We start from the raw sequence: 21,932 nt of genomic DNA, 5'->3' as shown, positions 1-21,932 counted from the left end.
GGCGGAGGCTCCCTGCCGGCGCACGTCCTGCCGGTCCTCCTCCTCGGCCTCCGTCCAGCGCACCCCGTGGTGCAGTCGGCGGTGGCCCTGCGTGCCCCTGGTGGGACGCGCCTGGGGATGTTTCCGTGGGATCCTTCCCTCCTCCCCTTGCGTTGACTCCATCCGCCTCCCGCCCCCAGCTGGGTCCGGCCTCGAGCTCACGGGGGGAGTGGGCCCGGGACTGCATCATTCTGCACTGGCTGCAGCACAGCCAGAGGGAGCAGGTGGAGCAAGCGAGAGGAGAGCCCGAGCGTGCGGGGTCGGGAAGACTGCAGTGACGCTGCCTGGGAGACATGGCGGCCGGCGCCTCTGAATAAGCAGAATACCGAGCCCCTCGCCGCCCTGGCCACCGCAGCCAGGGCCATGCCGCATGGCCACTGACCACACACAGGGGCCGGCCCAGAGGACACATGCTGCAGCTGCTGCCTCGCCCCTGATCCTTTCCCCTGCATTCCTCATGTTGCATTTCACGTCAGTTTCTCGGGCGGTGTAGCTGCCGCCGCCAGAGGAGCAGTCAGGATATTGCTCTGCTCGTTCATCCAGCCACACTTTGCTTTTCCATTTTTTTTTCCTTTCCTCCCCATTTCCTTCTCCCTTATCCCACCGGCTTTGCATCTGTCTCCCGATCCTGTGACCCCCTCCTGCCTCCATCCACCGGGGCTATGGCCGCAGAAGAGGTATTGCAGACTGTGGACCATTATAAGGCTGAAATAGAGAGGCTGACCAAGGAGCTCACAGAGACGACCCACGAGAAGATCCAGGCTGCTGAGTACGGGTTGGTGGTCTTGGAAGAGAAGCTGACCCTCAAGCAGCAGTATGACGAGCTGGAGGCTGAGTATGACAGCCTCAAACAGGAGCTGGAGCAGCTGAAAGAGGTGAGTTGCCTGTCACCTCTTCCCTCTTCGGCGCCGGTGCCCCTACCCTCACCGCCCCCTCATCATTTATAAAGAAGTCGGAAAGGATGCTATGGAAAGGATTGTTTCTTCGTCTTAGAGCGCTTTGTTGATAAGAGAAGATTGAAAGAGTCCATTGTTTTCCCCACAAGAGAAAAATTGCCCAGGAAATGAATGTATAAACTGGAATTTGGGAGGCAATGACTGTGGGGGAGGGAGATTCATAAGAGTCTTCAAGTCTCGGCACTGTAAGGCGACATTCAGCTGGGTTGGAATGTATTAATCAAACTTTACAAAACTGCTGTTATTGCCAACCCCGGTTTCGGTGACAGTCCCACAGTCCACAAAGGCGATGAGCGGATTTGTGTCGAGGACACACAGTTTCAGGGTGTAGAATCTGGGGTACCTCAGCCTTTTGCTGAATGTAACCACTCCTTGATGAGAGAGGGAACTGTTAGAACTCGCTGCCAAACCATTTGACAAGGGCTGGGCAATCTGCATTCTGCTTGGTGTTACTTATTCTTGTCTTTGGGCTGCGGGAGTAAAACAGCTGTGCTGGATCCCGCTGCCTTCATTTCACCTGAGTGAGGCAGGCTGGGCCGTGCTAAGTCTTGGAAGGTCACCCTGACCAGGGAAATCTGAACTCCCTTACAAATGGTCTGAAGAATGGCATAGATCGAATATGTGGGTAGACCTGCCCTTCAAATGAGGCTCTCCTGTTTGAAATGACTGTATTTATAAAACTAGAATATCGTAAATAGACACTTGTCTTCTTTAGTGTTTTGGTATTTATTTAGGTTCTTTTAAAGACTGGCTAATGTACTGGAAGCAAATAATAAGCTTTGATTTTGTATCAACACTGGTAAGAACATACATATTGTTGAAGGAACTCAGTCTATTTTATCCCATTCCTGAGGCACTATGGGTAGCAAGTAACATTATAAATTGAAATGTACACACTGCATTTCTACATGGCAAGTCTTTTTATTTTTGGGGGGTGCATATTGGCATTTTAAATGTTAATGATAATTTTGCATATAGTATCAAAAATGTTTTTCTTAACAGTGTACTCAGTTTTTGGGGGGGGTGACTTGTTTTGTGTTGTTACAGTTTAGGACGTTTATGACATAACTTGCTTTTTAAATGTACTGCATAATATTATAAGCATTTATACTTTCAGGTACATCTTATTTTTATTCTGATGCCTAAAAGCCAAAACATAAATGTGTGGTAAAAATTCTGCCTAGAAATATGACTTTTGTGTATCAGGCTGTAAATTTCTAGTTCTTGTTTCTCTTACCATGTACATGTCTGTTCTTAACAGCAGCTGGACTTGGTATTTTCCAATTTAGATTAGGTTTTAGGCTGATCTGTTTAAATTCAGTGATGCTAAACCTTGTGAAGTCAGGAAACAGGATGATGATTGTAATTCCCAGAGATGTTCCCAGAGATGTTGCCTGTACCCATCATCATTGTTTTGCCAAGACAAGCGCAAACCAAGCCATGCAAGCCATCACCTCCCTGATGAAGGAGGTAGGCTTTATTTAATGGAATGGAGTATAACTGTTACCTTCCAGCTTGATTCAAACAACCCTTCTAGGTTTGTTTGTTTGTTTTTTCTGTGTCATTGTATTGACCATGCACAGTAAACCTTAAATGCAGTTGTCTTCTGCCTTTGCTAGACCATGAGCTCTTAGGCAAGGAATTTGTCTGAGTTTACTTGGCTTCCAGTCTTTAATACAAAGCCTAGCATAATGAGTGTGCAATAAATATTTTATGAAAGGATAAATTTATACTGGAAGAAGAGACCTGTATGAAGAATTCACTAGTCAATACTGGTTAGCGTCAGAGAAAGGCTAAGAAAATTAGGAAGTACAGAAAGTGACTAGTATTAAAAAACTACTTGTATTACTTTCTTCAGCAATAGTGAGAAAAATGAGAAAACAGTCTTTTATAGGAATAGTATAACTCTGGTTTCTTAATACAGAATAATGCAAATATCAATTACAATGTTATTTTTTTCTGTAAAAACCTTGAGGCATATTTTGTTCTATATAGCAGGAGGTTAATAAGAGTTTATCAGGAGGGTTTTTACCAAGTGATACTTATTTACATAATGTATTTTGAATTTCTTTTGGCATAAATGTTACTCAAATTTAGGCTTCTAATGACTGGTTTATACATGTATATAAAAGTATATTTTAAGGTAATAAAATAATTATTACACTTGATTATTTGATAGTGAGACCTGTTATTTCAATCCTTTAACCATAATATATATTTTAGTTGGGAGTGCTATTTAAATGACCTAAATCAGTCTCAATAATATTCCCTGTTTAAAAAGTAAATCCAAAACAATCGTGTAAACTAAGACCCTCCAATGATGATAGCATGTGGAAGTCATTTTTGAAAACCATGCTTTGTGAGTGCTCTAATTTTTCAAAAGGAAGTTTTGTTCATTTTCAGTTACAGCAAATGATGTTGTTATGTTATGTCTGTAAGGCCAAGTATACAATAAATCTTTGGCTTATTTCTAGGCTCCTTTAACACATGCGATTTACTTAAAAATAATTGGACCAGTTTATGGGAATGCCAACAGAAAAGTACTGTACTAAGTTCAGGTTGGACACTAGTAATTTGCAGTGTAGCAACATGGTTCAGTCTTTACAGGTCGTTTTGTTTTTGAGTCAGCACCCAGCAGGGTTGCTGCCTTCCTCCCCAGGCCACAGACTGCTCTGACAGCAGTGCAAGTGAGCAATGTTGCCTGAAGATGTGCAACATCAAGAGGATGAAGTCAGTGATTTTTTTTCTAGTCGTGTCTTTTCTCAGTCCAGATTGCTTTTTGGCCTAGCCTGATACTTAGGGCTCTGCCCCGTGCCTACACTGAGTGGTATAATTCTGTTCCCAAAAGAACACACTTCAAAGAAAAGTACTCAGGATCTGAAAAAGGGTGGCTTGTGACATCATCATGCTCTCCTTTTCATTATACTTGGGCATCTGGACAAAGCAACATGTTCACTGGAATTCTTGACCATGGTTTGATTTCACAAATACTTGCTTTTCAATGACCTGAGGGATACCCTTGCCCAATTACGTCCTGGCTGATTTTATGTTTGGGATGTGTGTAAACCAACATTGTCTGTCCCCAGGCCAAAATAGTATTTAAAGAAGAGTCATGATTCTAAGATAATTTGAAGACTAAAAATAAGCATGCATTAAAAAGACCTGTAGAATTTAAATATAAGGTTTTTAAAAAACTTAATAGGTAGTTGAAATTTTAAATGTAGTAAAATTTAAAAAGATTCCCTAAGAGAGGAATGATGTGTTTCTGGTAGCATTTTAGAAACTATACCCTCGTGAGAACTTTAGAGAAGTTTTGCAGTCAGGTTACAGCAGGCCGTGGACTCAGAATCTTCAACTCATTTTTTGCTCATTTTCTCAATGCTGATACCAAGGGTAGCTACTACCTGCTGAAGAAGCACCTTTGGGCATTGACAGGCTTCTCCTGGAGCCAGCTTTATGTGGTGTGTTTTTTTTTCCAGGGCCAGAGTGAAATCATTAAAAAAATAAATACTTAACTTACTTTTAGAGATTGTCATATTAGGGACCCGATGAAAGCCATTTAATTACCTGGTTTCATCTTTAAAGAACTAATTTTTTCCCCTCAGATGCTTAGAAAGATGTTAGCTTATTTTAGGTTTGTAAATTTTAATCATGAAGTCATATGGGGGTAAGAAAAACATAATTTTTTCCAATCTATGAATAAACATAGATGAAGTTAATAATGTATTTGCTTAAGCTAGTATTTTTCTCTGCTGTTTTCTTTTTTTAAAATAAGATTTTATTTATTTTTAGAGAGGGAAGGGGGAGAGAAAGAGAGAGAGAGAAACATCAATGTGCGGTTGCTGGGAGTCATGGCCTCCAACCCAGGCATGTACCCTGACTGGGAATCAAACCTGCGACACTTTGGTTCACAGCCTGCGCTCAATCCACTGAGCTACTCCAGCCAGGTCTCTGCTGTTTTTTAAAGAAGAAATATTTATATTTATTATCCCATTTATTATGAAATTAGGTAAAACATTTAAAATGAATTAATATAAGCTTTGGGAAACTTGTAAATAACTTCAAACAAAATGTAATCACTTTCACTGTTTTATTTTGATCCAGATTAAAAAAAAATATTATTGATGCTATTTTTTTTAAAGATTTTATTTATTTATTTTTAGAGAGGGAAGGGAGGGAGATAGACAGAAAAAGAGAAACATCAATGTGCGGTTGCGGGGGGTTATGGCCTGCAACCCAGGCATGTACCCTGGCTGGGAATCGAACCTGGGACACTTTAGTTCCCAGCCCGCACTCAATCCACTGAGCTACGCCAGCCAGGGCTTTGATCCAGATTTTTTAAAAATGATTGATTCTAGAGAGAGAGAAAGAGAAACATTGGTTTGTTGTTCCACTTATCCATACATTCATCTTTTCACTCCGGCATGTGCCCCAGCTGGGACTGAACCTGCAGCCTTCGTTGTGTGGAGACGATGCTCCCAGCCACCACCCCACCGGCCAGAGCCATTCCTGCTTTTTATTTTAACTCAACATTTCATCTCTGGCAAAGTCATTTCTCAGATACCATTTAGCAAGATTTTATAGGCTTTCCTTGCATTTGCCATGTTTGCATAAACTTGTACAGCAGCCATGGTTTGAAGATTTTTTCAGGATTTCATGCTTACAACCACTCTGCCCTGTTGATCCCTTAAAATACACTTGTATTTTATGGATGTTGCATTCTAGGTTGAAAATAGGGTATTTACTTGCCTGTTGAAATATATAATAAAGGACTTTATCACACATAAGGTTATACCTACAAATCTGGCTTTAAAGGAGAGAAGGACATAAAGAGATGCATAGTCCTGCTAATAAATAATTCATTATGTTAAAGGAAAGGCATGTACAGTCAGGTGTCAGGAGATGGCAGTGGGAAAATGGCAGTGGCCACATTTTGTCTTGGTGTTGGGGAGCATGAAAAGGAAGTGAAAGGAAACAGTAACTGTGGTGCTTTCTGTATTATCTCATTTAATCTTCAAAGTAACTCAGGCTTATTGCCCATTTTCACAGATAAGAAAATAATAAAGTATTGAATGATGTACAAAGCTCCATTTAGGCACTCTGCATGCCTTATCTCGAATTCTTGTAATACCCTTTTACAAGGTAGATATCACTTGAATTATACAAAAGAGGAAAGTACATAGGTCTTAGGTTAAGGATTCTTCTCAAGGATACAAAGCTGAGTGACGAAACCTGGTTTTGGAAGAAGTCCACTTTTTAGAAAGGTTTTATTTATTTTTAGAGAGAGGGGAAGGGAGGGGAGAAAGAGAGGGAGAGAGAAACATTGATGGGTTCGGTTGACTCTCACACGCCCTTGTCAGAGGACCTCACCTGCGACTGGGGCATGTTCCCTGAATGGGAATCAAACTGGTGACACGTCACTTTGCAGAATAACGCCCAGCCCACTGAGCCACACCAGTCAGGCCAAGAAGCCCACTTTCTTATCTTCGTAGGGGTTGAAACATCTCAGACACAGTGCAGTTGAGAAGGTCACGGTGTTTACGGAGGGTGGATGGGAGCAGTGCAGGGGCAGCAGGGATAAGAGGAATGGAAACACCTAGAAGGTGCAGGGTGGCACTCAGTGTTGGAAGTGACTAGAAATGAAAAGTGAGGAAAGGAAGCGAGTTCAGAGTCTCAAGATGGATAGAAGGCAGTTTCATTCACGAAAGAAGGTCCAGTAGCCTAGAACACTTTTAGAGAATAAACTTGATGGCCAAGATATGTGAGTCCTTTTAATTCATGTTTTCTTTGGGGGGAGGCATAAGTTGTATGAGGGATTAACACTCAACTCTCAATAAAACAAATGAATAATCTGTGTAATTGGTTGCCCAAAGCTCATTTCCAGAATATGGAATAAATGAACAATTTAACTGCATTTTCACTAACTAGTTCAGATTGCATTCTGAATTAGGAGATGTGCAATAATAAACAATGGGCAAAGGAGCTGGGTTGGCACAGTGCGGACTTCCTGGGCATCCTCAGTGGGAAACTAGCCCGCGCTGACTTCTCTGCTTAGGGGGGCTGGGAGCAACAGCGCATGCCCCTCAGTGACTGATACTTGAAATTCCATTAATACTTTTTCGTCATAAGAGTTTAGTTGCTCTTTAAAAATTACAGTTGTGTGATTATGACAGTTTATGGCAATAATCCAAGTTTGATGAAATTATGTACAAATGAATAGATTCCCCTTTCTCTCCCCTAAATCTGTCTGTATTGCTAATACTTTCATGAGTATTCTCTTATATTTGTTTTAAATATTTTTAAACATGGATTCATATGCAGCATTTTTTGTTGTTCTTGTTTCTTTGTTTCTGTAAAAATGGGATTGCGCCATACATCTTCCTCTGCAACCTGGTGTTTTTCGTTTCCTAGTGTGTACTTTTAAAATGTAGTTATTTCTAGGACAGGAATGTATTTTGAAGGCACTGATGTTTAAAGTGCAAAGACAGTGGGTCCAGTTAGGGAAGAAAACCAGAGAGTTTCAGGCAGTGTGGGTGGTGGTGGAGGTGCAGGTAGGTGGACCAGCTTCTGCCTCAAGGATAGCTTGGGGGTAGGTGACAGAGAACAGCTGTAGGTGTGTTTACAAGAAACTGATGGAATTTGTTTCTTTGCCCCATAGCAGACCTGTATGACAGTACCATGGAAAAAGGTGGAAAGTTCTGTGGGTGAGTTAGCAGTGCATTTGGTTCCTTGTCTTCTTGGCTGGGAGGAGCTGTGCACATCAGTGTAATAGGTGGCAGGCTTCCATGGCCGACGAGAGCCGGTCCTGCAGGGTGGCCACATCCTGTCCATACCCGGTCTTGGCGAGAAGCCAGGATGATTCAGGCAGTTCGGGCCCATAGCGTCATCCCAGCTTGGCCCTGTGATGGTTGAGTTTTAAGATAGCTGGTTAGGATCTAATGCAGCATCTCAGATTTAGCATGTTCCTCAGGCAGTGGGGAGAAAAGGGTACAGGACAGGAAAATGTTCCACAAAAATGTTCTTCCTTGTGCCAGTTGACACCTTTTCCTCCTGGGATTTAATTACTTTGTCTGTAAAATTAAGGGTTTGGAATCGGTAATCTCTACGATTTTTATCAGCTCTAAACTTCTATGATGCTGTGTTTTAAAGTAACATAGTCTACTTACTTATCTACCTGTCCTTTACGTTTCAGATTTATTTTACTTTTTTACAGAGTACAAATTACTTTTGCTTAATTGCAGTAATTTTCACCTAGCCTTCAGGGATGTGCATCAACCGTTTTCTGTATTTTTCCTCCTATCCGTTTCTGCTCTGGACACTCAGCTCTAGCCAGAAAAATGTACTTTCTGCCTGTTTTACACTTGAACTGTACCCCTGCACAGTTTTTCCCCCCAAAACAATGTATAGTTCTCCCCTCCTTTGAACATCTGGCTCAAACTCATTTTCCTTCTGGATTCACAATTCCTCTCAACTCAGGCGTATACTGTTATAGAACTGATCCAATGAGTTAGTTTTCATTGACTTTTTTTTTTTTTTGTGCTGGCTTTGTAGAGCAGAACACTCACTGGTTCCTGGGAGCCAAATTTTGGATCAAAATAAAGAACTAACAGGTACAGTTTCCTAAGGCTGGAATGAAGCAGCCTTCCTTACAAAGTCATGCGTTCTCTGTCACCAAAAAAAGTTTAAGGAGATTCTAGCCAATCACTTGGAAGGAATACCGTCTTGGAGGGTTTCTTCTTAGAAAGGGGTTTATATCAAATGGTCTTGAAGATGCTCCTCCTAGTCTGAATATTTTTTACCTTATTCCAGGAGTTCCAAGTAACGTCATATGTTTCCATTTTTTATAGTTCCCTTCCCCCACCACCAAATCAGCGTTTCTAACATGGTTCGAGTTTTGTTTTCATGCCTAGCAGTTCATAGTATTTAGGACTTTTGAGGTTTAGAATGTTTTAAAAGTGTATTGGAGGTTTATCATCATTCTTTATTTACATTTTGCTTGATTTTCAGGAGAAAGCTGATGTGTGAGAAAAGTTTGAGAGGACTCAATCTGTAACTTTTGGGAAATTTCAGTGAAGCTGTGCATTTCTAAGCTATGTGGTTGCATTGGGCAGGGGAGTTTACTACCTCCAGAATCTTTTCTTTCTTTTTTTTTTCTGATGCTTCCCAAAGACGAATGATTATTCTCAGAGACATTTTCATACCAGGAAACTGCAAACCCTACCCCCAACCCCCTCTGTTCACCTTCCATCTACAAATGGCCCAGACACATTAAGGCCTCACTTGCTGTCCCCTGCTGGGTGGGGAGCCTTTAGAGTCCCCATCCTGCATCTGGTGGCTGCACTTGTTTTCTCTCTCCCCCTTCTTATAAATCTGGGCTGGGGGTGTGGTCTGCAGGCACACCCCTATTGCCCTGAGTCCTCTGAAGGCACTTTTGCCTTCTCATAAACCCATTTATTGGCTGATTATTTGTTCCACTAATGCACCTCCTCTGGTGCAGGACCCTGCACTAGACCACAATGCCCACCAACCTTGGGGTGTCCCATTCTGCTCCCCTAGCCCCCTAATTTATAGCAGAATCTTTGTTTTTATGTAAGTGTGCACCCATGATTATCTCGTATTTTGTCATTTACATGCAGTGCAATATCTTATAGTCTGCATTGTCAGTTTTTAAAAAAGATTTTATTAGTTAATTTTTAGAGAGGGGAAGGGAGGGAGAGACACATCGATGTGTGAAAAAAACATTGATCAACTGCCTTCTGCACATGCCCCAGCTGGGGAGGGGGCCTGCAACCCAGGCATGTGCCCTGGTCGGGAATTGAACCAGCAACCTTTAGCATTGCGGGATGACACTCAGCTGGGCCATGCCGGTCAGGGCTTGTAAGTTCTTTACATTACATGCCAATGTGAGTTTTTCTATTTTGTTTTAGATTGCTCATTGCTCCATGTTCTGTCTCATTTATTCATTTAAAAATTTGTATTTAGTGGCTACTTTGTGGGGCACTGTGCCACTTACTGGAGATACAGTGTTGAACAAGACAGACAGGAAGGAGCTGTCTGAACGGAGCTTATGTTGCAGACCTGGGAGATAGTCAGCAAGCACACACGCTCCTCACGTGTGAGAACTGGCACGTGTGAGGAGATTGAGACTGGTGGGGAAAGCATGATCAGAAGAGCCTCCCCCAGGAGGTGATACTTGAGCTGGGACCTGAATGATGAGAAGGAACCAGTCTGGTGGAGACTGGGGGGAAGTAATTTTTAAAAAGAGGGACAAGTGCAAAGATCTTAGAACTCTGTAGTTGTTAGGGGAAATGATGGGTCACCATGCCCCATAAAAAATAACCACTCATGTTTGAAAAATGACCATCTGTACAATAGTATATTGACTGGAATTTTTGAGTGAGGCCGTGTCTCAACATCAGAGTGTTTGAGCAGAGCCTCCAAAGCTCCCTGCCGGCTTCTTTCACACAAGGCAGATCAGAAGCAGTGTCACTAGGATCACTGGGTGATTTAGGAAAATACTGCTGCCTGGATCCCACCCTGGGACAGTTTGGTCAGAGCCGGGAGATGGAGCTGGGGCTGCAGTATGTTAATGCCCCTCCTCTCTCCTCACAGGTGCAGCCAGGGCTGAGAACCTCTTTCCTAGAAACTGCCAGCTTGAGGATTAGCTAGCTCATGGGGATCAGAGTGTTTGTTCAGAAAAGCTGTGAGGTTATGAGCCAATAGGTAAACATTAATTGCACGGTCTTTTTCTCTATTTCCTGGAAATGAAGACACTGCCATGCCTTTCAGAAAACTGACAAACATCATCAAAAACTGCGTTAGACAGTTACGATGTATGTTAAATTAGATTGTATTTAATTTTCTATCCTCAGGGTTGTTTAAAGTTTCTTTTTAAAGTTAGTTATCTCCTTTGTGGTGCCTCTTTGCTTTTCCTGTTCTGTTTGCAGTTGCTTATGCCAACTTGACAAGTTTAGAAATACAATATTAAAGATGAATGGCTTTGATGAATTGATCTTTAACTTCTGGAGTTAATGAATTTTCCAGTTTTTTTGTTTTGGTTAAACATGCTTGCCATTTAAAAACAGTTTATGGAGAAAAGGCACTACTCTAAAATATAATATTGAACAGATGTATTTCTATCTTTAAATTTAGAATTGAGAGTAAGAAACCTGTTTACATTTATGGTAAGTACAAAATAACAGTAGCAATTTCCTTAAGGATGTTTTGTTGCAGTTTGGCGTGGGTCTGTAATGGAAGGTTCGGAATGATGGGTCTTTGTTTTTCTCTTGCATACTGCAGACCAATGTGGAATCAAATGCCACTGCTCAAGAGCCCTTAGCCATCAATTTTTGAAATTGAAATAAATTTATATTATAATGAAGCCATGCCTTGTTGATAAGCCTCATGACTGCTATTCTCTAGATTGCTTTAGGAGATATTTCCAAGTTGACCTTGGTGTGAGGTAACTAGATGGAGACAGGATGAGTTTAATCTTGTACATGACTTCCTTTGTTGAGCTGAAGACACTGTCATCTTGCAGGTTATCTCTTCGGCATACACAGCCATTCCGCCCCCCGCCCCTCCCCTCCACACTTGTAAGTCACAGTCTGGCTTTCTTGCTGCTAATGCTGGTATGCACACAGAGCCTTTACACTCAAAACTAAAGGAAATGTAACCAGGAAGGAAAAGCAACACTTAGAGGAAAAAAACCAGTAATATAATTATTTGAAAACCAATTATAAATACCTTTTGAATTGTGAAAACCAATTGTAAGTACCAATTGACTGTTTGGATTATTTTTTTAATTGATAAGATTCTTAATTAGTGTTAACAATTCAGAATTAACTACTATTTAATAATCTGGTTCTAATGATCTACACAATAAGCAGATTTCCTTTTTGTTAATGTTTCAAATAATTTAGAACTAGAACCTTTTCTTCAAAGAGTTCTCAGGTCTCAGTCCTTTATCTTAATCATTGTAGTTATTTCCAACCAAGTTTTAGGTGTTTTTGCTTTCATTTTAGTGAAATAAATAATATACCTTTGCAAATCACATTGAAGTGTTTAGAAAATGTGAGCTATTATCTGCTAAAATTTACAACAGAGCCTCAAAACAACAACGAACATTTTAGACAACGGTCACAGTAAGACATGTCAGGAAAAGACAACAGAAAGAACTAAAGACCGATGAGATTTTAGTCACCACCAATCCCAAGTGAAAAAATTTTAAGTCACATTTTAATTTGTGATGCTAATATGATTAGAAATTAGGAAAATGGACACCAAGGTGACTACTGTGAGCAGACAGGTCATTGCACGGAGCTAAATAATGGTCCATTCATTCTTTTCTGCAATCCAATGTATTTAGGGACTCCTATGTGTTGGGCACAGATGTGGGTGCTGGGGATACAGCAGAGAACAAACTCAACAGAAATCTTGATGTTCATGAAGCTCACTTTCTGTATGGGTCGGGGATGTAGGGGGATGATGAGGAGAGACGATAAATAGACTGAATAAGTAAAATAGAATGTTGGATGGTCCTAAATGGGAAGAGGGAGATGGCCTGTGACGTGGGGAAAGATTGCTATTTCCAACAGAGTGGTCAGTGGAAGCTTCCTTTAGAGCAGGGGTGCCAAACTCATTTTCACTTGGGGTGGAGGGGCCACATCAGCCTCGTGGTTGCCTTCGAAGGGCGGAATAACTTTAGGACTGTATAAATGTAACTACTCCTTAACTGTTAAGGTGTTGAAATTATTTTTGGCCCTTTGAAGGCAACCGCGAGGCTCATGTGGCCCCTGGTGAAAATGGGTTTGACAGCTCTGCTTTAGAGGGATGGTAAAGAGGCTGCTTGGCTGGAGGGGATTCATTGAGGGGGTGAATGGAAAATGAGGTCAGGGAGGGAAGAGGGGTCAAATAATGAAGCAACTTATAGGCTGTTACCAGAACTTTGGCTTTTGCGCTGAACAAGGTGGGAAACTTCTGGAAGATTTTGAGTAAGGGGATCATAATATTCTATACTTTTCTTCCCACATTGAGGTAACCTGTATGAGGTCTGTGCAGAAAAAGTCCAGCCATTGTTAATACAATGAAAATAGTTCGCACAACATTGATGTAACTTGGCAGCCAAAGAGAGTGGACTGGAACGCACATGTATGAACAATGATGACTTCATTGTACTAGTCAGTGGTAGACACCAGTGAGTTAGCATGTGTACTGTGTGGCCATCACATTCAAAAGACTCAGCATGTAGAGCAACAAATATGCATCAGAATTTCCTTTAAGCTTGAACATTCTTCCGCAGAAACTATTTGGATGATTCAGAAGGCTGTAGCTATGGGCAACTGGTAACTGGTAACTTCATCACAACAATGCACCTGCTTATGTATCACGTCTCATGCAGTTTTTTGGTGAAACATCACATCACCCTGGTGACTCAGCCCCCCTACAGCCCAGATTTGGTGCCCTGTGACTTCAGGCTTTTCCCAAAACTAAAATCGCCTTTGAAAGGGAAGAGGTGTCAGGCAGTCATTGAGATTCAGGAAATATGACGGGGCAGCTGATGGTTATTGGAAGAACTGTGTGAGGTCTCAAGGTGCCTACTTTGAAGGGGACTGAAGTGTCATTGTCCTATGTACAGTGTTTCTTGTATCTTGTATCTTCTCTAGTAAATGTCTCTATTTTTCATATTACATAGTTGGATACCTTCTGGACAGACCTCGTATGTCAGAATTTCCTTTTCCTAGTTTGTGGCTTGTATTTTTACTCGGAGGTGACCTTTAATGAAGAGAACTTTGTAATTTTAATTTAGTTGATTTATGACTCTTGATGTTTTGTTTTTTACAAAATTTATCTATTTATTTTTAGAGAGGGTAAGGGAGAGAGAAAGTGAGGGAGAGAAACATCAACGTGTGGTTGCCTCTCACGTGCCCCACCGAGAGGACCTGACCCTCAACCCAGGCATGCTCCCTGACTGGGAATCGAACCTGTGGCCCTTTGCTTTGCAGATCCGTGGTCAAGCCATTGAGCTATACCAGCCAGGGCTTAATGTAATATTTATAGATTGTGTTTTTTGATTCTTATTTAAGAAATCTTTTCACACTATGTCATAAAAGGATTCACCCATCTTATTTTTCAAATATCTTATAGTTTGCCTTTTCTGTTTAAATCTTTAATTCTCCCTGGAATTGATTTTTATGTTTGACATGGGATGGATATCTAACTTAATTTTGTTCATAATTTTTACCATAATTTTCTTCCTATAAGGGGGAAAAAGGGACAGGAGAAGTCTTATTTTTAATGTTTTTAAACATGATGCCTTATTGCGGAACTTCTCCATTTTGTCCATTTTATAAAGAGAAAAAAGCTCAGATGTGTAGACTTGAAAATATAAACTATAAAAATAATCCTCAGTGTCTGCGTTGTCATAAATCAAGTTTCTGTGGAGGTATGGGTTTATTTCTGGACCACTGTGTTTCATGACTCGTTCCATTCCTGTGTAAATACCATGTTGTCTTACTGTTGTAGCTTTACAGTATGGCCTTGATGATGGCACACCTCTCTCTAGCTTTTTCTTCTTTAGGAGTCTTCTTTGTCCCCATTGGTTCTTTGCTTTGATATGCTTTCAACATTCACAAGAAAGCATTAAATGAATAGGTGTAGGTCACATTGTTTATTTCCGTCTCCTCAATAAGCATGAAAGAGGGGGATGCTGAGTGTCCTCTGACTGTGGTTGTCCTAGACCTTGTGTACCTGTGAATAAGCAAAGGAGGCAAGTTCCAACAAGGGAACTCAGTTGTCAGCAGTCTGACCGACCGAAGAAGATGTGCAGATAATTAATAAACATAGTAGCTAGTGAATGCAAATTAATAATAGTGACTAGTTTTCACTTGTTAAAAAACAAATCAATTTACAAAAAAATTAAATATTGCTAATAGACAGTGTTGGAAAGTTTGTGGAAATGTGAGCATTCTCATGCATTTTTTTGTGGGAATTGCTGTGAGTTTTAGAATGTGATCTGTATTAAGACATAAAATGCACACAGTGCTCGGGCCCCAAAATTTCACACCAATCGTAGGTAATTGTACACTGGTCCCCAGTGCCTCCTGTCAAAGAGAAGCACTGTTTGGCATTTAATATCTAATCTAGACCCTATCTAAGCATAGATTATATGTGTCTGGAACATAAAAAGAATCAGATTATGCTCATTCTTCTTTAACATATCTTAACAGATGTCTGTATGCTTAAATCACACTTATGTACATTTAAATAAAATAATATTGATTGTAAAATCTAGCTACACATCCCCACTTGTCACTTCTCCCTTAGCACATTAGACCTGATTTGAACTTTTGATTGAGCACTCTCAAAGTGAGATTTTAAAAAATTATGTTTTAACCCTGGCTGGTGTGGCTCAGTGGATTGAGTGCTGGCCTGTGAATCAAAGGGTTGCCGCCTAGATTACCAGTCTGGGCACATCTCAGTTGTGGGCCAGGTTCCCCAGAGAGGAGTATGTGAGAGGAAACCACACACTGATGTTTCTCTCCCTCTCTTTCTTCCTCCCTTCCACTCTCCCAAAAATTAAAAAACAAATTTAAAAAATTGTTTTATTATTTTTCACTCTTCTTGGTTTTGAAAATAGTTTGTGAGCATTTTTGCAAAAGGTGATAGCCATTATTCTGGTGGGTTCAGGAGTGGCTCCTACCACAGTAAAGGGACCACCATCGTCACAAGGCTGGGTTGCTGCCCCCGGCAGCAAAGCTGCTGGTGACCCACTGACCCAAAGCTGCTGGTGACCCACTGACCGTGTCAGCCAGGAGAAGTTACACTTTTACTCTCATGGTTACAAAGATGGTGTGCTCATAAAAAAGCCATTTTCCCATTTTGTGAAAGACTTAGGTGGCGACTTGGGACATTTTAATTTACCTACATCTCAGCACTATGTAAAATTAAAAGTTATAGAATGTAAAAACAACTCTTTGAGTGAGACATTGCCAAAAGGAAAATTTAGTGTAGGAAACAAATAACTAGTGTAGGGGATAAAAAACCATACTTTTCCTCCCACCGTCTAAGTTTTGTAATAGGGCTAATAATCAAATTAACAGACAGATTAACATGAAAAAATCAAATTAATACATGTGCACAGGGAATTCCCACACATGAAAATTCCAAAGACAGTGAGGTAAAATTGGGGATATATGTCATTTTGGACAAAGGAGAAAGGGGGCAGGGGTGTAGGGCTCTGAGATTTCAAAGGAAGTAAGCCATTTACAGGTTGTTGAGGAAGACTGGAAAATACATAGCAGGTGGAATTTTGCCAGGCAACCCAGAAACAGTGAGACACAGGGGGTATCTAGTAAACATCCCCTGCTAAATGCCTTTCTATCCATTTACTGACTAAGATGAACATCCTAAAATTTCCTTCCGGAATAGACCTTTCCCTCTGAGTCTTTCACGCAGGAAGCCAGGGAGTTCAAAGGTTCCCTCTGTCTTTTGTTTCTTAAGAACCAGCTTAAAATCAACATTCCAAGAGGCAGCTTTAGGGTGGCAGAAAACTTGGAGCCCCTTCACTAGGCTCGATGAAGTTAAATGATCCTGTACGTTAATACAAAGGTTTTTTATTCCTAATCTTAAGTAAAAACGTTACCTTAGACATTTATTCATGTCACAGATGATTGTCGGACACCTGCTATGTTGCAGGCATTGTTGGGTGCTGGGGGTACAAAGTTCTTGCCCTTAGGGGTTGACATACCAGAATAATAAATAATTTTGCATAGCGATGTGTGCTAGCGTGTAAACAAAGCAGGGGAAAGCCTGTCCAGAATGCTAGTAGGGCAGGCTGATTTAGAAATGAGGGCCTTTCAAAGGAGATGACATCCCAAGTGGTGAGAAGGAGCAACTGGGAAAAGATTTCAGTGTCCTGGGTTGAAAGCAATGGCAAATGGAAAGACCTTGAGATGTGAATGAGCTTGGAGTTTGTCCAAATGGCCAGGATATTACTGGCATTAGGGTGCAGTGATCCTTTGCAGTGTGGAACTGTGTTGAGGGACTGAGAGCCCCTTGCAGGAACTTTAGCATCCCCGGCCCCGCCCACTAAATGCCAGTGGTGACCCACTCCTAAGTCATGGTGATCACAAAACACTCACACTGTACCGCATGGGGACTATAGTTAACAATAGTGTATTGTTTATTGGAAAGTAGCTAAGAGGGTAGACTTTTTTTTAAGTTTCTTTTTTAAAAATATTTTATTTATTTATTTTTAGAGAGAGGGGGAGGGAGAGAGAAAGAAACATTGATGTGCGGTTGCCTCTTGTATGCCCCCAACTGGAGACCTGGCCTGCAACCCAGGTTTGTGCCCTGATTGGGAATCAAACCAGCGACCCTTTGATTCGCAGGCTGGCACCCAGTCGACTGAGCAACACCAGCCAGGGTAAGAGAGTAGATCTTAAAAGTTCTTATCACAAGAAAAAAATTCTGTAACCATGTGTGGTGATGGATGTTAACTAAACTTATGGTACTCATTTTGCAATATATACATATATTAAATCATTGTTTCTACATTTAAATATGATATATGTCAATTATATCTCAATTTAAAGAAAAAAGACAAGAACACTCACACATTCCGGACACTCCCTCTCCCACCTGGGGGATATATCACCCTCAGCAAAGGGAGCAGGAGGGGAGGTCGGAGAGGAGGATGGAGAGGTGGACAGTGACCACCAGGCCCTTGAGTCCTGATAAAAAAAATCTGGATTTTATTTTGAGCATTTAATGGGCAGCCGCTGGAGTGATGTGATCTGATAAATGTTTTAAAAGGATCACTCTGGCAGTTCTTTGCGTACTGTGGAAGGAGTGAGCCAGGTCGGGAGGCTGTTGGCAGTAGTTCCAGTATTAGAGGAGGTGGGGTGGACTGGGGGAGAATCTGATAGAAGTGACAAATCATCTGATTCAGGATATATGTGAAAGGATTTATAATTATTGGAATTTTAGAGCAAATGAGTGGGAGAATCAGGATGGCTCCTAGTTTTATCTATAAGGTGCTAAGAAAAATGTAAAGAAACCATATGCTAAGAAGATAAGAAAAGGAAGAGATAAAATATTTCACAGTCGAATAAAATAAGATTTCACAATTAAAGTTAGGTGAAATATTCCATATTTTTACTTGAATTTAATTCTGTGGATCCCAAATTTGATGCTTTGTTTCAAAAGAATTTAAAAGTGTGCCTGCCAAAAGCATTTAGTAGTTGGAAAGGATCCAAGCTTTGACAGAAAAACAAGCATCATCCTATAGTTATGCTCTATGATGTAATTTACTGGACGTAAGTTGGCTACATTTCATGATACACATCGAAAATTATAGCCATATTTCTTAATTTCCTGTTACAAAGCTAAAATGTTAAGTCATTTTTCTTCCTATGGAATCAAACAAACTAGCCATGTATACTGTTAATATTCTACAAAGACAACCCCATCCAGTTACTAAAATGGGTGTCAGATTTTTAAACTGAATTTCTTGGGGTGACATTGGTTAATAAAATCATATAGGTTTCAGATGTACAATTCTATGATACATCTTCTGTGTATTTATTATATTGTGTGTTCACCACCCAAAGTCAACTCTCCTTCTATCACCATTTGTCCCTCCTTCACCCTCTTCTATCTCTACCCAGCCCCCTTTCCAAACTCTGATAAACACCATCCTGTTTTCTGTGTCTTTGAGGGCTTTTTTCTTTAATCCCTTCACCTTTTTAACCCAGCACTTCCCCCCAACTCCCATCCCCTCTGACAACTATTTGCCTGACCTCTGTATTGATGAGTCTGTTTCTATTTTGTTTGTTATTTTATTTTGCTCATTAGATCCCACATGTAAGTGAAATCATACGGTACTTGTTTTTCTCTAACTGGCTTATTTCACTTAGCATAGTACTGTCCATGTCCATCCATGCTGTCACAAAAGGTAAGGTTCCTTGTTTTTTTTACAGCCAAGTAGTATTCCATTGTGTAAATGGACCACACCTTTTTTTATCCAGCATCTACTGATTAGGCTGTTTCAATACCTTGGCTATTGTAAATGATGCTTCATTGAACATAGGGGTGCTTAGATTCTTTCGAATTAGTGTTTCAGGTTTTTTTCAGACATATTTCCAGAAGTGGAATTGGTGAGTCATAGGAAGTTCAATTTTTAATTTTTTAGGAAACTCCATACTGTTTTCCACAGTGGTTGCACTAATCTGCTTTCCCACCACTAGGGTTCCCTTTTCCCCACTCACCAATACTTGTTTATTGATGAATTGATGATACCCATATTGGCAGGTATGAGATGATATCTCATTGTGGTTTTAATTTATATTTTTCTGATGATTAGTGACGTTGAGCATCTTTTCATATATCTGTTGGCCATTTGTATGTCTTCTTTGGAGAAGTGTCTATTCAGATCCTTTGTCAGTTTTTTAATTGGATTGTTTGGTTTTGAGTTGCATAAGTTCTTTATATAGTTTGGATAGTAGCCACTTATTAGATGTATCATTGGCAAATATGTTCAACAATTCACTGGGTTGTCTTTTCATTTTGTTGATGGTTTCTGGTTTATTTATTTTATTTTTTAATTTTTTAAAAAGATTTTATTTATCTATTTTTAGAGAGGGAAGGGAGGGAGAAAGAGAGAGAGAGAGACATCAATGTGTGGTTGCTGGGGGCTGTGGCCTGCAACCCAGGCTTGTGCCCTGACTGGGAATCGAACCTGCAACACTGGTTCGCAGCCCGTGCTCAATCTACGGTTTCTGTTTTTAAAGATTTATTTGTTTTTAGAGAGTTGGGAATGGAGGTAGAAAGAGAGCCAGAGAAACATTGGTTGCCTCCCACACAGTCCCAGCTGGGAGTCTGACCTGCCACCCAGGCATGTGCCCTGACTGGGAATTGAACTGGCAACCTCTCTGTTTGCAGGACGATGCCCAACCCACCGAGCCACACCAGTCAGGGCTATTGATGGTTTCCTTTGCTATACAAAAACTTTTCAGTTTGATGTACTTCCATTTGTATTTTTTCTTTTCTTTCCCTTGCCTGAGGGGAGAGATTAGAAAATGTCCATGATTTTTACTTCCTGTGATTTCTTCTAGACTTTTATGGTTTTGAGTCAAACATTATAGTTTTTAATCCATTCTGAGTTTATTGTGTATGGTGTTAGAAGGTGGTCAGGTTTCATTTTTTTTTGGAGGTATCTGTTCAGTTTTCCCAACACCATTTACTGAATAGACTATCTTTACCCCATTGTATGTTTTTGCCTCCTTTGTCAAACATTAATTGATTATGAAAGCATTGGTTTATTTCTGGGCTCTCAAGTTCCTTGAGCGTCCTTGCAACCATTTTTTGAACTCTATAGCTGATGAATTGCTCAATTCCATTTCATTTAGCACTTTTCCTAGAGATTTCTCCTGTTCTTTCATTTGGGGCAAGTGTCTTCATCCCCCCATTTTGGCTGCCTCTCTGTATTTGCTTCTGTGTGTTACATAGATGTTCTGTGACTCCCAGTCTTCACGGGTTGGCCTTATGTAGTAGGTGTCCTGTGTGGTCCAGTCATGCTGTTCTTTGACCACCTGATCTGGGCGCTCCAGGAATGTCCCTTTTGTGGGTTATGTGTTGTATGTAACTGAGTCTTGATTACTATTGGCCTGTTGGTGCGTGAGATCAACTCTCAGGCTGGGTGACTGGGAGGAACCTGACCACAGTGTATGAGCTGCTGTGTCGGTGCTGACCACACGAAGTGGAATTCACCTCAGTGGGGTCTGGTGCCCGCTGAGATCTCCCTTTGGATGTGTTGCTTGTGAAGCTATTTGGATCATACTCTGATGTTATCTGAAGTTGGCCCCTCAGTGTATTATGTCTGGGGCCTCTGGGGAAGGACTCTGGTACAGACCAATGTCAGACACTCCCTGTGACTGTCCCTGGGCAGCCTGTTTGGAGCTACAAAGCAACTCACAGTTTGTGACTGCCTCTGCTGGGCCTGGGAAGGGCCAGGCTGCATTACCATAGCTGGCTTTCACCAGCAGCAGGCCCAGGGGCACACCAGCTGAAGTCCCACGGCACTGCAAGATCTGCCTCTGCCTGCTTCTGCCTGCTGGCTGCTTGTTGGGCTGAGTCACTGAAAGAGCCTCTGGCAGGACTCACGCTGTATAAGGTAGGTTCTCAGTGAGTCACCAGACAGGGGTGAGTGGTGTTCACCAGACTGAAAAGGTTCAAGCTCGGTGACAGTGCTGTGTCTGAGGCCACTCAGCAACCGTCCCAGGTGTACCAAATCTAGCTGCCACCTGCTGGGTGCTTGTAACCTTTGTGGTGGGGCAGGATCTCAGGGAGTAGTCAGGATGCAGCCAGCAAAGTTTATTAGGCCCACACAGACCAAGGTTTGGTTGTGTTAAGGGAGGGCTCTGCAACATTCGGGTACGTGAAGGAAAAATAGCCCTTCATCGAGCCACACATCTCAGTCTTTTCCCAGATTCTGCCCGGATCTGGGCAGGAAAGAGCCACCGGGAGTCAGCAGAGTGGGGCTAGCTGACCTGCTGTGAGGGAGAATGGCTACTGCCCCAAAGCCACACAGCTCAGTCACTGACACCCCCGAGTCTGCCTGGACCACCACACCCTGGCCCAGGCAGCTGCCCCCTCAGCAGAGTGTAAGCTCTGCAGGGTGGGGCAACAGGGAGTCCAGAACTTGGGGCTATTGCTTTTCCCCAGGCCGATGCCCTATGGAGGGGAGAGCTCACCCAAGAAGATAGTGTCTGCAGTGCGCGAGAGGGACTCAGCACAGGCATCCTGGCAGCTGTCCCTTCAGTTCTCTCCTCGGAGCCACAAACTCCAGTCTCTCCTCACACAATTCTAGTCCTCTCTGCCCGCCCTCTGTCGGAACCCAGGGTGAGCAGTTGCAAACTAGATTTTGGTCATTGGCCC

The 21,932-nt window shown here is 41.6% G+C and overlaps 1 protein-coding gene across 4 annotated transcripts in view; it reads left to right on the top strand.

Annotated features, from left to right (window-relative positions):
- Positions 1–212: 212 nt before the first annotated feature.
- Positions 213–21,932, top strand: part of BICD1 (BICD cargo adaptor 1) — a 174,662-nt gene continuing 152,942 nt past the window's right edge. For 2 of the 4 annotated variants that reach the window (XM_045829546.1, XM_045829549.1), the window contains exon 1: positions 213–914. In XM_045829546.1, coding sequence (XP_045685502.1) covers positions 702–914 — 213 coding nt within the window. In that variant the 5' untranslated portion in view covers positions 213–701. The remainder of the gene's footprint in view (positions 915–21,932) is intronic. The other 2 variants (XM_045829545.1, XM_045829547.1) reach the window with 1 other exon arrangement.

Source organism: Phyllostomus hastatus, unplaced genomic scaffold (genome assembly GCF_019186645.2).
Source record: "Phyllostomus hastatus isolate PE091 unplaced genomic scaffold, TTU_PhHast_1.1 phas_scaffold_93, whole genome shotgun sequence".
Taxonomy (NCBI): domain Eukaryota; kingdom Metazoa; phylum Chordata; class Mammalia; order Chiroptera; family Phyllostomidae; genus Phyllostomus; species Phyllostomus hastatus.
Note: the sequence above shows the minus strand (reverse complement) of the source record. Positions and strands in the feature narration are given on the sequence as shown.